The sequence below is a fragment of the Micrasema longulum genome, unplaced genomic scaffold (assembly GCF_059751315.1).
Source record: "Micrasema longulum isolate JH-2025_06_02 unplaced genomic scaffold, ASM5975131v1 h1tg000887l, whole genome shotgun sequence".
NCBI classification, from domain to species: domain Eukaryota; kingdom Metazoa; phylum Arthropoda; class Insecta; order Trichoptera; family Brachycentridae; genus Micrasema; species Micrasema longulum.
The window spans coordinates 538,467-555,901 of record NW_028278078.1 but is presented as its reverse complement, the minus strand read 5'-3'; the positions used below and the strand labels follow the sequence as shown (position 1 = coordinate 555,901).

General features: G+C 31.1%; 1 protein-coding gene across 2 annotated transcripts; it reads right to left on the bottom strand.

The window, feature by feature from the left end:
- Positions 1-5,820: 5,820 nt before the first annotated feature.
- On the bottom strand, positions 5,821-17,255 carry BBS9 (Bardet-Biedl syndrome 9). Of its 2 annotated transcripts, none has more exons than XR_015823213.1 (12): positions 16,825-17,255; positions 14,712-14,800; positions 13,915-14,179; positions 13,724-13,841; positions 13,509-13,650; positions 11,975-12,286; positions 10,282-10,776; positions 9,826-10,177; positions 9,539-9,714; positions 9,295-9,421; positions 8,220-8,439; positions 5,821-6,490 (listed from the first exon to the last, which is right to left on the bottom strand). XR_015823213.1 is itself a non-coding variant. In XM_088231461.1 (12 exons), exons 1-12 carry the CDS (start codon positions 17,079-17,081, stop codon positions 6,330-6,332), a joined length of 2,703 nt encoding a protein of 900 aa, XP_088087587.1. In that variant the 5' UTR covers positions 17,082-17,255; the 3' UTR covers positions 5,821-6,329. The 2 variants fall into 2 exon arrangements, 1 of the variants encoding a protein (XP_088087587.1); XM_088231461.1 differs by having other exon boundaries at positions 9,837-10,177.
- Positions 17,256-17,435: the final 180 nt, after the last annotated feature.

Sequence of the window (17,435 nt, the reverse complement as noted above, 5' to 3'; positions counted from 1 at the left end):
GATAATGTCCAGCGGACCATACCTGTCATTACGTGGCACTTTTCTCGTTTTAAATCTCACTCACATACAAAGTATGCAAAAAGGCTGTCCAACGCCACTATAATATTACGCATAATTGTACCTACGGGTGATTTTTCCTACTGAAAGCTTTAAAGCTGTCATTACTGAGTGTAATTTTACATACTTGATCTGATGTACTTTCACATCGTTCACTTAAGGGATTTCACCAACATTTTATTTTAAAATTTCATCTACTGTAATACTTAGCACAAAATATAAGTATCAACAATTATGGAGATGCCTTATTTTGAATTGAAATTTTATATTTATACTGCTTTTATCCATGTCCAGATGGTTAAAGAATACAGTTTTGTATGTGTAATAGAATCAGAATCCTGGGTTAATATTTTTGACTACGTAAAAATCCTGAAAAAGATCATTTCCTATCATACGAGTATAATGAAATCATTTTGTTTTATGGATCGATTATTTCTGCGGCTCCGTATCCAAGCGTGTATTGATTATTAGTAACTTATTACTTAATCCAGTGATATTCAAGTCAAAATACAAAAGTTAAAGTTTTCAAATCGTGAAAATTCTAAATTATACAAATTATTTATTTACATAATACATTCTACTTCTGAAAATTCGGAAGTGAAAATACTTTTATTATTACTATTATACATTAGAGAATTTCGTTTTAAAACGCAAAAACATTTATGTTTTTAATATGAAAAGTATTTTTTACTTTGTGTGACCTTGTATGTTTATCTTTAATATGTAATTAATCATTGTTGACTGTATATAAAATAAATCGTACAAGTGTAACTCTATGTTGGCATAAGTCCTAATGATGCGATAAGAACCTCGGAACCGGTCGAAGTATAACTGTAAATTAAAGTAGTTTATAAAAAAATATTAATAAATAATCGCGAAATCTTATTTTCAAGAATTTATCAACCATTTTTCTATTTTAATTTTCAATGACAAGCCAATTTTGCGGTTTAGTGGGTTTCATTATGTTTCTTTTAATGAATTTTTCGTAAATAAGTACAGAAAAACACCAATTATCCGGATCAACTAGTGCCAAATTTTACTGCTTTTGAAATAATACAGCGAACTGGAATCACATTCAAAACGTACTCAAACATGTCCAGCAAAGTTAATTGCACAATTAAATTAAAATCAAAAACTTCTCCATTATTTTTTATTTCCTCATAACGATCTGGATACTTGGCAATCCAGATGATTAGAGTTCAGATAAACGGAGTTCTACTGTATTTGCGTTATGATTTACTAAAATATTTATATTTTTTCTATCTTTCGTAGTGTATATATTTTATTTTATCAGGAATTTTTACAGCTATTACACAGAAATAAGAAGAAATACATACGTTAACAATACTCTAGAGGCAATTGAAAAAATCCGTTTTTAATTTAATCATACATAATAATTATTATAGGAGAGAGTTTACACAATCGTGTCTGTGCGTATATATATTATATGCGGGTGCAAGCAGCATCATCAGTTTGAAACAACCGCTTTGAAGTACACGATGAAGTTAAAGTGTGGGCATTTAATGATTAAATGGCATGTAAACGATGAAAGCTTGTGACAAAGCGGAGATTCAACCTTCAAGGTAATATGTTTCATTACCCCGAGTAATCGTATCCCATTACATGCTTTATCAGAAATCCCATTAAAATAATATTCTTAAACTCCATCATTAAAATTTTAATGTTACAGCAATTTTTGAAAGCGAAAGTTATGAGTTTACAGTTAAGCAACAATATTTGTACATAACGACCGCTCAAGTAAAAAAAAATATTAATTTATTTTATTTATATATTTACATAGGATGCATTGAATCTACGGCAGACGTCAATACAAGATAACTGTTTAATGCAATTCAACGATAAATATATTCAAACCAATAAACAAATAAATTCAACACAAACCGAAGCTAAGCGATTCTAAAATAAACGACGTACCACCACCCATCATTAAAGTAATTAGTTTTTTAAGTAGTAACAATAAAATGCGCATAAAAATAGTACATGATCTATCAAAATAAACCCCAGCTGCAGTAGGCATCAGATAAGAGGACAGCTTGAGTCCTTTTTTATTCAATATTATTTTGAATACGATAATCGAAGATGTCAAATCAATAGTTAGGATGTACTATGGGAGACAAAAGTATCGAAATAATATGCTACGCAGATGATGCTGTCCTAATAGCGGACTCCGAAGATGATCTCCAAAGATTATTGTACAAATTCCACATATCCTCACAACGATTTAATATGAAAATCTCCATAGCATTTTGATAGACTATTAAATTAAGTCAGCATTTTTTTCCATTTTTATATATTTGCAGTACAATTTAATAGTCTAATTTTCACCGCGCGCAAGAAAACATTAATTTTATCCGATTTCCCGTAGACCAGAAGTTCTTCATTGTAATAATTAAGATTTTTTCAAATAAACGAACTTGGAGCTACTTGTACTTGCTATTAATATTGCCTAACAATTAGGCGCAAACAAAATACAGGTTATTAAAATCTAGGTTACGCGAAAAACGTTTTAAAATTTGTCAAAAAATCTAAGAAATGACCACTATCTTGTTTTCTCAATCTCCGTTTTTAAACGAATTTAAAAGTCTGATGTATTTACACTAAGCGAAAAGACTAGCACTAACTTATCTATTTATATTTCATATTTAAATAATCTAACACAAAACTTTTAATTAATTCAAAAATGCTATTTATCTTTGTTAAATAAAAATATGTATATAGCTTCAGAATTATTTTTTTTATTGTTTCCCAATATGGACTAATATTAAATTGTGCATTACAGTGGGTTTTTTGAGTTAGGTCTGTAACTCGATTCGGTTTTTCTATATTATTTTTAGAAAAGACTTATTCGAGTTTACAAATAATTATTTATGTTCAAAGCATTAACTTCGAGGTAAAATATTTGTATTCATGTTAGTAAATATTAGTAAACAACTACCTACTGACTTTTCATGTCTACCGGTTTCGAGACGAACCCGTCTCTTCCTCGGGACACTCACCATACCAACATGCAAATACTAAAATACACTTACTCCTTTACCATCGCCGTAGTTTTCATAGTATTTACAAAAAATATATAAATTACATGCAGAATTAAAGGGGATGCAAACACCACCATGTCCGAACGTGCACTAAAATGTTGTTAATAGTATTTAGCGATATGGTGCAGAATGTATTGGGGTGGGGGTTAAGGAGCGGAGGGGCTAGGACGTTGAAAGTTATACTTTTATTTATATATTGAAAAGATATGTTATTATTTATTAGTGGAAGATTATTTTTCAATGCATGTTCGGACATGATGGCGTTCGCATCCCCTTTGACTCTGCGTGTAATTTATGCATTTTTTCATCAATACTATGTACACTACGGTGATAGTAAAGGTGAAAGTGTATTTTAGTATTTGCATGTTGGTGTAGTGAGTGTCCTGATGAAGAAACGGGTATGTCTCGAAGCTGGTAGACATAAAAATTCTATAAGTGGTTTTACTTATACTAATGTTTACTAACATAAATTATAAATAAATAATTCATTTAAAAACTCTTTTTTGTCACATAATTCTCCAAAAATATGAATACATAGTTCAAACTCTACTCGCATTTTTTTTCTAGTACTTGATATAAATCAACTATTAAAAAAATATATGAAAGTGAACGGTTATTTACATTTATTAGGTTAATGTACTTTCTGTGTTTACTTTTGTATACGTTTTGTATACTATTGTGTATTTATATACTTTATTGGATTGTCGTTAAGCATAAAAAAAATGCTTTTTTTTTTTAAATATAATTATATTTTGTAGCTTTGAAAAATAAATATTTTATTCAATCTGCTTACGTATATACAAGCATGTTAAAACACATACAGCTTCTTCTTTTCTTTTTTAATTTTCGTGTGCACACGTTGTTTGAATTTTTATTTTTTTATAATCTGTAAGCTTGTTCTTCATATGAAACTGCTGTGTTTTAATAAATATAAATGCATGTATGGTTATATTTTTTTTCGTTTTCTTTAAATTTAAGAGTTTTTTTCTATTAAATATTTATTTTTATAAGGTAAAGGACATTGCGTGCCGTATATATTAATAAATAAATAAACATTGCATATGAAAATTAAATAATTTTAACTAATAATAATATTAAACAAACCCTTGTGAGGAAAACTATTTACATGCAATACACTGCAAACATACGTACATAGTATACTTTATATGATAAGTATTTTTATACGGTTTGGTAAATAAAAAAATGCATAAACCTGTTCACCCCACGAATGGAATACCGCGATGAAAACAAGACAGGTTCCCCACGCGTCGCGCCGCGTCGCTAGTATCTGAATTAATTGTCCGCATCTTGTTTGGATGCCTTGGAAAAGCTCGATTTTACCGAGACAGTAAAAAATATGGCGACATGTGAGTTCTGCTGAATGGCAATCTGGCGGCACACGCGCCACGTTAAGTCGCAGATCAAGCGATAAGACGAGAATCAATTAGAAAAAACATGTACCTAATTGATGCCAGCTTCTACCGACATACCCGTACGTACGTACGGCTGCAATCAATAGAAAACCCTAAAGCTTTTTTTCTCATGAAATAGGTATGTACCTATCTATGTAAGCATTAGGCATAGATAAAATATACGTTTGGGATTAAGTACTTACTAAAAATTTAAAGATTAATTTTTACTGCGATGGGTAATTTTAAATTTGTTTATACTTTTTCGAATTTCGAACAATTTACTTCTCATCTCCTCCCCTTCTCGTTTTTCCGGTGTTTTATTGAAGGTTTTTTTTTTTCAAATGAGAGAAAAGATTCTATAAATATTATTTTTCGTGACAATTTTTTATCAACCTATAAATGTTATACATTATATATACTACCAGCTTTTTTATTGTATTTGCGAGGTGCTTTTACTTTAAATAATTTGCACACGCAAATAAGGATTTTTTTGTTTACTTATTTTTATTTATACTCGTTATTCTTATCTGATCTTATTTTTTTTTCTACAAAGGGAACAAAGATATCAATCTTAAATAAAAATAATCGTAGATGTAAATATTGTATTTGTTAATCATAGAACTAAATAAACTTTTTTTTTTTTAATGTGTTAGGGTCTGGACACACGCCGTAACACGGTGCAGCGGCGTCGCACCGTGTTACGGCGCGGCGCCGTGCTGCGGTGCATCTTCTCGGCGGTTAAAGTTTCTCAAAACATTCGTATTACGGTTCGTACTCAAACTTACAGTTTTTGTCTAGATATGGACCGCGAAAGACGTATTCTTAATAACAAGAGAAGAATGCGTCTTTCGCGGTCCACATCTAGACAAAAAGTGCAAGTTTGAGTTCGAACCGTAATACGAATATTTTGAGAAACATCAACTGCCGAGCGGGTGCGCCGTGAGCCGGCGCGGTGTACCGTACACGACACCGTACCGCGAGCGACGCCGCGCCGTGGTGATGCGTCCAGAGCCTCAGTGTTAAAAATAGATTATTGTCAACAGCCACATAGTATACCATAAATGTTTTTCAACACTAATACCCGTATGCAGAGACAAACCTTAAGGTGAGGAAAGTACATTCTAATCTCATATGCTGATAATAACCCGAAGGTGAAGACAATAGAATGTAATTTCCTCACCTTAAGGCTTGTCTCTGCATACGGGTATAAGAATCTAGAAGTTTGTAATAATTAGCAAGTACATTTGGACATGTTGAAACTCCATAAAATCAGAAACAAAAAAAAAATACAGTTTGGTTGTGCATTTTTTATTAGACACAGGAGAAAACAATTCAGGTTAACTAACTCATTTTCACAAAAAATATGGTATAAATATACACCAATATAACTTTTTTTTTAAAATAATTTTGCATGGTAGAGTAAATATGTATTGCTTTATTTTGGATAAATGTATTAGACATATAACAATAAAATCAATAATAGATACTAGAAGATTACAATATAATAATCCATCCTTCCTGTATACATAACTCATGGTACATAGGGCAATCTATATTATACCTATTTTAATGTATATTGTTTATATGTTACGTGAGTACAAGATGGGTAGTCTTATGACAGTGAGTAATTGCAGTGAAAAAACAACATTTAAGTCTCACGCACGCCAAAGGCGCTAAACTCAACAGTTTGTTGCGGACATGCAACAGATATAATAAGTAATGTCAAAACTTGAACAATCATTTTGAAAATATTACTAACTATTCTTAAAATTTGCTAAACAATAAATAATTATGACTTCCTTCATTCTTCATTTAGCTGTTTTTCCCATCTCGCTGTTAAAATAGGTTTTCTATTGTACCCGAGCATAGACCCCTGCGGAATCTCTAGCACATTTTCATTTGAAATATTTTTACCATCTTCTATAGTATCAGTTTGTTGAGCGTCTTTTGAATCTAAATTATCTAAAATAAAATAAAAATACTGTAAATTACAAAACTTAATAACAATAACAATGCATTTATTTTAAAAGCGTGTCTAATGAAAATTACAAGAAATCTCTATTGAACTGCATTATTATACTAAAAGCAGCGTATTTCAATTACTCTTTCGTACATGCGGTTCTAGAGACTACGAAATATTTCGGTATTAAAACATCTTTTTAACTAAATATTTTCGTCAACCATTTCAGGAATTGAACCTGAGAGTCTTGCATGGTAGGCAAACGTACTGACCACTAGACGACGAGGTAGACAAATTGATATACATATATATTATTAATACTATTTTTTCTTTCCACTGAATTCAGCAATCTGCAGAACAGGGTTTATTCATTATATTTAGTAACATTTAAACATCTTTGTTACCCACTAAGTTTAGAGACTTTTCGGTAGGGCACACGTTTTTACAACAGGTTTATTTTTCACACATACATAATATGTATATATAAAATACATTTATCAATTCCAAGTTTATCACTGAAAATCGCCTTGAAATAACATTTCATTTTAAAAGATTAAAGTCCCGATTTCAAATATAAAAGACTCAACATGTTGAAACTTGAATAGACGTGAAACAGAAAACTTTTAATCTCTTTTAACAAATATATTAAATAACAAATATATTATTTTCTTACATTAAAGTGATTTTATGTTTATTTAAACACTTTCTATACATATACAGTTTATATACATTTGCATAAGGGCGTGATAATGCCTAAAGGCAATTTCTTCTTACCCCCAAACCATTTAATTTGAGAAAATCAGTGTTATATGAACATATTGTAGGCAAAATTTGTTGCAACAGAGAGGGAAAATATTTTTGAGAAGAGAATATGGAAGTCTAGGCATTTACAGGGCTTATGACCTATCACTGGCTGGTTTAAGTGGCCACTTTACAAACTGTGTAATATTCACCATCTAAATAACTCCCTAAGGAGGAAATCCAGCCAATCTACAAACATTTAAACATGCTCTAAACATTGATAAAAATTGTAAAATTGTTTTCAGGCGTCGCCTAGTAGGTGAATTGGTTCAGCCGGATGAATCTCACCCACATGATAACAGCTCTTTTACTTTAAAAAAGTCAAAAGATGGAAGAGTTGAGGAGATGTGGATATTTAAACATAGGCAGAATGATAAATGTTACAGTGTGTAAAGTGGCCACTTAAACCAGCTAATGACAGGTCATAAGCCCTGTAAATGCCAAGACTCCGTTGCAACAAATTTAGATATAAATAACTCCCTAGGGAGGAAATCCAGCCAGTCTGCGAACATTTGGCCATACTCGATACATTGTTATATTGTAGGCATATTATAATATTTTCATTATAAAACAAAACATTAATGTATATTTACATTTTTTTAAGAAACAAAAATTGACTAAATATCTATGCTATACTATGAAGAGAGGAGGGGGTAAAGGGGTAAGGAAAAAGGGAAGAGAAAGGAAAAACTTTAATATTCAGGAAGTGACATTTTATATGTGATCTGAATGTAAATAAATCTCCGACATTAGTGGGAAGATTATTCCACAATTGAGCAGCTTTTACTGTGAAAGAGGAGGCAAAAAAATTAGAGCGGCGAATGGGTATTGAAAGGGTTCTCTCGTTCCTAAAACGAAGAGATGGCTCATGCTGTGATAGAGGTTGGAAGAGCTCTCTCAAATAAACAAAAAAAAGTATTACATAATTACCTATCTGTTCGTTAGTATCTTTATTCTCCTCTGCCCTTGCAAACTTTTTCAAAGCTCTGTCAATCAATAAGTGAACATATTTGACAAACTTTTTACCATCAAAATCGGCCACTGTGTCACTTTGATTGAATGGTGTCAATTTATCCCGTTCTTTGTCATTTTTAGAAAAAAAAAATCTCAAAAGATAGATGATACTGTGGGAAATTGTTTCTTCCCAATTCTGAAATAATACTGCACTATTTTAGTACAAATTTAAACAATTAAATAGACACTACATACTATCATAATTTCCCTATCTGCACCCAGGAGTGCATAGGGAACCGAATAAGTACTCCGACTAAACCAAGCGTATCTTTATCATTTTTTGTTACGCTTTGGGTGCCAGTCCAGGGACAATGAAATACCGCAGTGTAAAACCACCTGTAAAACCAACATTTCATGTCCATCCTGCCAGGAATCGAACCGAGCAACTGAAGCATGGTAGGGCAAATGCTTTAACAACTACACTAGGAGGTGGACTTGTCCCCACTTAATTTCCTTTTTCAGAATTTTCACCCGATAGTAGCCATCTAGTTGAAAACACTCATCCAAGGTTCTGGTTCTATTTTACTCTCGGAACTATATTCTTCATCTGCCCAGATATAGAAAGCATACCGTCGGTGATACTCTAACACCGCGTAACCTGTTTTTTTTTACGAAAATGTTTTACTGCAATAACTTCATTATAGGGACTAAGTGCTCGACCATGGTGTAAGTATATGGTTACAAGTCAAAAATATGGTTACAAGTGTAGTGTCGGCAACCGAGCGCTGTACACCACGCCCATGCCGCGCCATGCCGCAAAACGTTCGCCACTATGACCGAGCATTTAGAGCCATTAGTTTTAAATTACCACTATTTTTTCTGTAAATAATTATAGTTTTTCTGATACGAGTACTCCAGCGGTATTTTTAGTTGATCAAAATTGTAAGTAACAGAACGCTTTTTAGGTTCCCCTGCACAAAAAATCGATTGATTGATTGCAGTATCACTGATGGTACATTGATTTAATGTTTTAATAATAAAAAAATCATACCTGTTGATCATGATGCAAAATGTCTGGATTTAGTGCACTTTTGACTAGTTGGATGCTCTCATTTTGTTCTAACGAGTCAAATGCAAAAAAAATTAAATGAACACAGCCACTTACTTCAACCCCACACCTTAAAAAACATTAATAATTTACTTATAAATGTTTGTTCATAATCACAAGTTAATGAGCTTCATGTTATTTAAAATAAAATGAATTAAAGTAATGAGCTTAACATTATTTGAAATACCTCATAACTTCAGCTTGAAGGTTTTGGATTTCGGTTGTTTTTCCAACAATTCGCTTGTAAGTGTCTTGTAATAAAAAATATACACCTTCACAAGAAGTCGGAGGCTTTTCTCTATATTTTATTATTAATCTCTTCTGAATCAAAATATACTGTGATTGTAAGACATCCAAGGATTTCTAAAACATTAAATTTTACTTGTATTAGAAAAAAAACTATAAGATTAAACAATATTTCAAGCATTCTAATGTGCTCACTACTTTAAAGTAAAAGGTGCATTTAAAACATACAATTTCACAACCTCAGCATCAAATAAAATTTGTCGCAGACGAATATGTCGATCAATAAACTGGGTAATATACAGTAAAATATCGCTCGAAATACTTCCATAAAGTTGTATTTTTACTGATTTACTTGTTTCATCAGATTGAGGCTTGAATTTTTTCTTAAAATGTGATTTCAAACGATCAACTAAGTCACTCAATACTATATTCATCAATGCGACACCTTCACTCTGAACTCTGTAACGCTGAGAAGATTTAGCTGATATTATTGTCACGGGGAAATCACAGCCATTTACATTTTCAAAGGCAATTGCATTGTTGGTTGCGCCAATTTCAGCTAAGGCATTCATATCAAAGTCTAAAAGAATGTATTTTAGATTAATTCTGATGCATATTATATGTACATATATAAACCAATATAAAAATAAGAGATATGTTTCAAAAATCAAAAATTACAAGTACCTTTATAGAGATCTAATAACTCTACCAGTGGTTTATCAACTGTTAGCGTTATTTTATATTTTGAATCCTTTAGCGGTCTTACTGGCCGAGTCACTAGTTTTAAAGGTAACTGTACTTTTTTGTTAAGTGTGCGTATGTTTCCCAATGTGTTGATAAATAATAAGACAACTGTAATACTAAGACTCGGAACTGGTAATTCCCTCCCAATAAACACTTGTGTTGTTGTTCGTAATTCATCTAATATTGTTGTGAAATCTTCTTTTGTATTAGAGCACATCAGTGGATATTGTGCAATATACAGCACTTGTATGGATTTAATATCATTTTTATTTAACGGTTTTATTATAACTTCCACGGAACATTTCAAAAGCGTGTTACAATTATCATCTTCAGTGAGTGTACTAGCCATTTTATAATGGCTTGGTTCAAAATTGGGACAAATGTTTACATTAAAGGGTAATTCTCTTTCAGCCGCCTTGTTTATCAAGTCGATTTCTGAAAATAATACAACCATTCTAAATTACATTATTTGTTCAAATTCTTATTAATTTTTTAATTATTTCATTTATTATTATATAAATACGTAATAAAGCCTTAACTATTATCTTAACACCGAGGTAACAGAAATAAGTCAAAATATTTGACAGTTATCAATTTTACAAACTTCACTACAACTTCAACACTATCATTAACATAATATAAAAAAGGTTTCAACTTGGCATTTAAATGATACATGTATTTAAAAAATTGTAAACATGTTTTTTTTACTAAACATTATTGAATATTTGTAAATAACCACTTACCGACTTTTCTATGTCTACCGGTTTCGAGGCCTACCCGTCTCTTCGTCATGACACCAATCAAACCAACATGCAAAACCTACTGTACACTTTCACCATAGTTATTGCACAAAAATATAAAACCAACATGCCATGCATTTAGTAGGCAACCCTAAATGCACTGATTAGGTTATGAAAATGTTTGATGTTGTGGGAGAAATAGTTGAAAAAAAAGGGAGGGGATTAAGGGAGGGGCGTGAGTTTAGTAGGTATAGGGTGATCATTACAATGGAAAAATAATCAAACAACCTTTCAATATAGCCCATTATAAGATGTTCAATTGTAATGGTCACCCTATACCTATTAAACTCGCGCCCCTCCCTCTTTTTTTAACTATTTCTCCCACAACATAAAATATTTTCATATCCTAATCAGTGCATGTAAGGGTTGCCTACTAAAAGCATATCATGCTGGTTTTATATTTTTGTGCAACAACTATGGTGAAGGTGTAGAGTGGGTTTTGCATGTTGGTTTCATTAGTGTCATGACGAAGAGACGGGTACGTCTCGAAACCAGAAGACATAGAAAAGCCGGTAAGTGGTTATGTACTAATATAAATAGCATTTAGTAAAATGCTAAAAAGTTGATGCTTTAAATATTCATAATTTTTTTATTATTATTTTTACAGCATTGAATTCTTGCATTTGGTAATAAATTCTCGATTTACAGAAAAAAAAATCAAATTAAATTTTACTACATATTTAGTCTAAATGTTGCAATATGTATATAAATACAAAGTTACAACAAAAAAAAAACAATTACAATATAGTTTTGATAAATATTGTAAAGTGACCTAAACCCACGAGATGTAAAAAAATATATGGAAATAGATCATAGAATCATGTTTGTTTTACCTCCAAGATCATATTGACTATTTATAACATTTTGTATTGTATCGAGCTCTTCTTGCGCCTTGTCAAAATCAATTTCAGATTCTAACAGAGGTGGGGCAGTGAACAGTTCAGGTTCTGTACCGAGAAAGAGACACTTTAATTCTCCAGTCTCTGACAACATAACTATGGAGCCAGGCAAATAAGAAAAGAAACCTCTGCACAACGTGCGTGGTAAAAATGTTAACTGACATGACCACAATAATGTCGTTTGCTCGTATATAAGTAGGGTAGAAGTTTCCGATATTACCATTTCCATTAGGCGAGCACTTGGATCTGCAAAATGAAAAATATATTTTAAACCAGGACAACAGCTTGAAATTGTAACGTAGGGTATTTATTTTTTTATAGTTTATTTCTGAAAGTATTCAAGTAAAAATAGTTGAAGTTTAAATAGCAACAATGTCAACAAAGATTCCTAATAAATTTTTCTTTCAGTTGACCATAGAGGTGACAGAAGAAATCGCTCTAGAACCAATATACATTTACTTTATTTATCTTTATTTTATACACCTCCTTGGTGAGAAGCATCTTGGAGTATAATTCTACAATATGGAGCCCTTATTATGCCTCTCACCAAATTACCATAGAAAGAGTTCAGAATAAGTTTTTGAGATATGTTAATTTTAAATTAGGAATATGTAATGAATTTCGTAACTCTGGTTATTTATTAAATATATTAAATTTGATTAAATTAAGGGACAGGAGAACTATTAATGATTTATAAGTTCTATTTAAAATCGTTAATTCAGTATTGGACAGCCCTGAAATTTTGGCCCTCGTTGGTTTTAAAGTACCAGTTAGAGTGACTAGGCTAGTTCAACTTTATCACTGCAACAATCATATCTCAATATATTCTAGCTACATGCGCTGGGTAATAAACATTCGGATTTAGGTGACATATTTTTATTGAAATTTCCAGCTTATAAACAATTACTTGTAAAACATTTTAGTGTGGAATCAATATTTTAATTGTGTTCTTTCTAAGTAAGCATTGAAAAAGTTGTTACTGTATATACTCCACTGTAAATACTTATGTATGTAATGTAAAAGGTACTTGTACCGTTAATTAAAAAAAAAAAAAAAAAAGTTTTTTATTGGAATTTCTGCTTTCAAAAAACATATGTCCGAACAACTCCCAATGAAATAGAAATTACTGCTTTTATTTATATTTTCTATGTGAATTTGTTTTCGTGAAATTCATTGCAAATAATGAATTTGTTCAGCAAATTCGGAAATTCTGATGAAATATTATTATGCCTTTATAATTGAGGGTATTATTAGCAAACTCGGCTCGTCCCAATACACTTGTATTGGAATGAGCTGTGTTTGCAAATAATACCCTCAATTATCAATCCTCCCTAAGTAAACCACTCCTGTATCCCGTCAATTTATTTAGTTATTAATTCATTTAGTATAATAATTATTTAGTTATTAATTCATTTAGTATAATAATTATTTAGTTATTAATTCATTTAGTATAATAATTATGACTTACCATAAAACCACCCAACCAAATAAGCATGAGAACAAACAGTATCGAAATCAAATCGTTTCATAAATTTTAATGTTCCATTGTCATTTAAACAGTACAGAGATCTTTCACCCAACATGATTAGACTGCAGGATATATTTGAAGTCTAAAAAATAATTTTTAAAATCAAATATGTCATGATAGAAAATAAAATAATATATTTTTATTCACTCAACTACCTGAACTTTTTGAATGGTTTTGATGTACTCTCCAATATTATAAATCCAATCAGCAGATACTTTTTTACCTGCATACGATTTAGATTCCGATTCAGTAATCTGTGATAAGTTATGGTAACTAAAATAAAACATAAAAAATAAATACTGGACCAATATTTTACTTCACATTTTGGTATATTTATTTTTCATACCTATAAGATTCGATCATCCAATTAGGAGTGCAAGTTATGAACGAATCAGTGCACTGACTGAACACAATAGGACCAGGCAGAACTGCACTAGGCAGAAGACAACTATACGTTGCAACATCTTGTTCAAAAAACATAAGTACACCGTCTAAAGACTGTACACACATAAAATCCTTGTCTTTTACTCCGCCAAATGAGCCAATTGACAAATTATATGCTGGTCGAGGTAAGATGTGGTGATACTGTTCACTGAGAAAACTCTGATCACCTAAAAATGGAAAGTAACAAAACTTCTGCAACCGAGCAATCGGAAAAGTATTATAACTATACAATAGATGTGAAACATCTAAAAGAGGGTAAGTAACAAAAAGAGTAAAAGTAATTAAAATAAGAATGTTTTGAGTATGTCCAAATGTTTGCAGACATGCCCCATGGTTCGCCCAATTTATTTTACTTTTATTCCCAGATTATGTCAAGATTCAAAAGGACAATAACTGATATGAATGATAACACAGATGCTCTAGTTTTTCGTTTTGCCTACTTATTTATAATAATGTTTAAATGTCACACGATTTTATCGTCAATTTGGCAAAAAGAAAACATTTCTTCTATTGAAAATAAATTACTCAGTTATGTTATTGATAAATTCAAGAGGTTTTTGATAAAGTTCTACCAACACATAGAAAAATGATCTAAAGGTTGGTTTAGTAAACTAACTACATGATAGATAGAATCAAGCTTTAAAAATAAATATTAAAAATACATTTTTTAAATACTTTTTTTCTTAGTTATGAACTTACCAAAGTCGGCCTGCCCATTCTTTGTTAATAAAGAATACACAGAAAGTTTTTTTGGGTGTAAAACAGCTATGCTTTCCTTTTCGAATCCACTGCAAGGAATGATATAAAATATTTACAAAATTTCTCAGCACAGTATAAACCTCCATCTTAGAACTGATGAGCCATGTTAGAATACAAAATAGAACTAACTATAGAATACAGCAAAATAAAAAAATGTATAATTGGAGAGGTTAATGACAGCTGAAAGAAAGATGGCCAGCAAATTAATGTTCCCATTTAATAATATAAACAATATTTGTATGAATAATTACCTCGTAAAAATAAAATAGCTAAAATAATGAGCTACCTCTCCATATAAAAAATGCACCTTCTCTACCACCTTCAAGAAACGCCTGAAACATTATTATATATCCCCAGAATCCTGAACTCCCTGAATTTTTATTGTTTTTTTTTTTATAAATATTTTTTTCCCTTTTTCTTTCCTTAGTTCCTTTTTTTCTCTCCTTCCAAACTCATTATCTGATTCAACATTCGTCATCATTTAATATGTATAACATAATGCACTTTTTTTAATAAAGTTAAACCTTATCTCCCAATTAAAAAACCGCTGTTAGTTTTAATTAATTAGGTTATTTTTATTTTATGTATGTATCTTTTGATATATATTTATGGTTTTTTAGTACAAAATTTCGACCAACTCTTCTTTTGACTAGTCTTTTTTTTGGTTAGCTGGAAGATATTGCTTTTAGCAATAAGTCCGCCAAAGTACTTATTTGTAATATTTGAAGTTTTAAATAAATAAATAAAATAAATTCTAAATAAAGTTTACCAAGTAACCGATGACATGCATGATAACATGGTTTTGGGCTATCTTAGAACGGGGTATAGAACCCTAGTTAGGCAGTCAAAGTATTTTTAAAAATAAATTAAATATGTGAACCACAATTATGTATTGTTATGGTGATCCACTGTATTGAAATTTTGAAATAAATCATATACATTCTCTAGAGATCAGTAAACGCCATGCAATATATTAAATAAATCAACATTGCAATTGATTAAACATTTTAAAATAAATTGATAATCTATATTCATCCTCATTATAATACCCTTCTACACCGGATGGTGCATAGGGTACTCAATGAGTATCTAAATCAGTCCAACATCGCTTGCTTCGAAAAATAGCGTGGATGCTTGGACTAGAGAGAGATAATTATTCTTATGCTGAAATAGAGTCAATGTTAAATATTTCTAGTCTACAAAAACGTAGAACTAATATTGACTCCATATATATGTTCGGCATACTAAATGGTATAATCGATGTTCCATCATTACTGCGACAAGTAAAATTCAATATTCCGACTCGTAGATTGAGAAACAATGAAGTACTGTTCATCGATCAGCATAGAACAAACTATGGCCTAAATTCTCCAATGACCCGCCTTTGTCATATTGTTAACTCAAGACAGGATCTGGACTTTTTTGGTTTAAGTTTACAACGATTTAAACGAGCACTAAATAAATAGTCCAGATCTTGTCTCGATGTCCCTTATGTTTGTCAATGCTTTTTTCTTTTTTCTTTAAATGTTTTAAACTATTCTTTTATTGTAATATTTAAACCTTATAAATTGTATACATGGACAATGTCCGTTAATAAATAAATAAATAAATAAATAAATATATGTTGATGGTCTGTTACGTGAAGGTAAGGTGTTCAGTGTTATGCTTCAGGTGCCAGTTCAGAGACAAGGATATGTTGCAGTGTAAAATCACCTTTGAAGCGAATATTCCATGATGACCTTACCAGGAATAAAACCTACAAATACCGGTGTCAGATTTGCACTTTTATCTGATTTCGTTATTCGTAACCCTTTCATACATCGATTTCCCACACATTCATTCCTTAAGAGATTGCATTTCAACCGCATTCACTCTGCTTTTATCCTTCCATTTGCCTATTCCATATTTCATTTCCATACATGATAATCGGGACTAAAACTCTGTTTTGCACTGCCAGTCTAACTTCGATTGACATATTTTTATTACCAATTACGGTACTTAAGGCGCCATTCATTTTACTTATAACTACTTATTTAAATTAATATTTTATTACAAGACTAGTTTTCCAGTATCTAGTTGAATGATTGGTTCGTTCAACGCGCATTCCAGAATCAAGTGAGTTGGCTGATAATCCCCGTGTGGTTTGAAAATCTGAAGTAGGCCATTTGCATCCCCGATAATGATTTTATCACCAGAACCTTCCACTCCAAGTTGACTCGTTACAAGAGACCCACTATTTGAATAATCCGACACTTCCTCAGGAATAACAGTTCCACTGGACCACCACTCTTTTGCTTTGAACAGTGACATTGTATTTAATTCATACAAATTAATTGTAATAATAAATTGAAATATTATATCTTATTCCAACATATATGCAATATTGTCTGTTATTTGCTTATGTATTCATAAAAATGTGTAAGTACGAAAACATTTTTACATAATATCACGATATTATCATCGTACTCAAACAGTCAAACTCAAACGTCAAACAAATATTAAACGTCAAACTATGCTATGGAATTTACTGTCAAAAATACGGACGGCTACCAAATAATCTAATGATGAAGTACCTACTTTTAATTCCTCGGAGAAACTTATATTTTATTTCATCACAAGTTTTCTGGAACTGGTATCTGCAGCATTAAATTGATCATCTTGGTT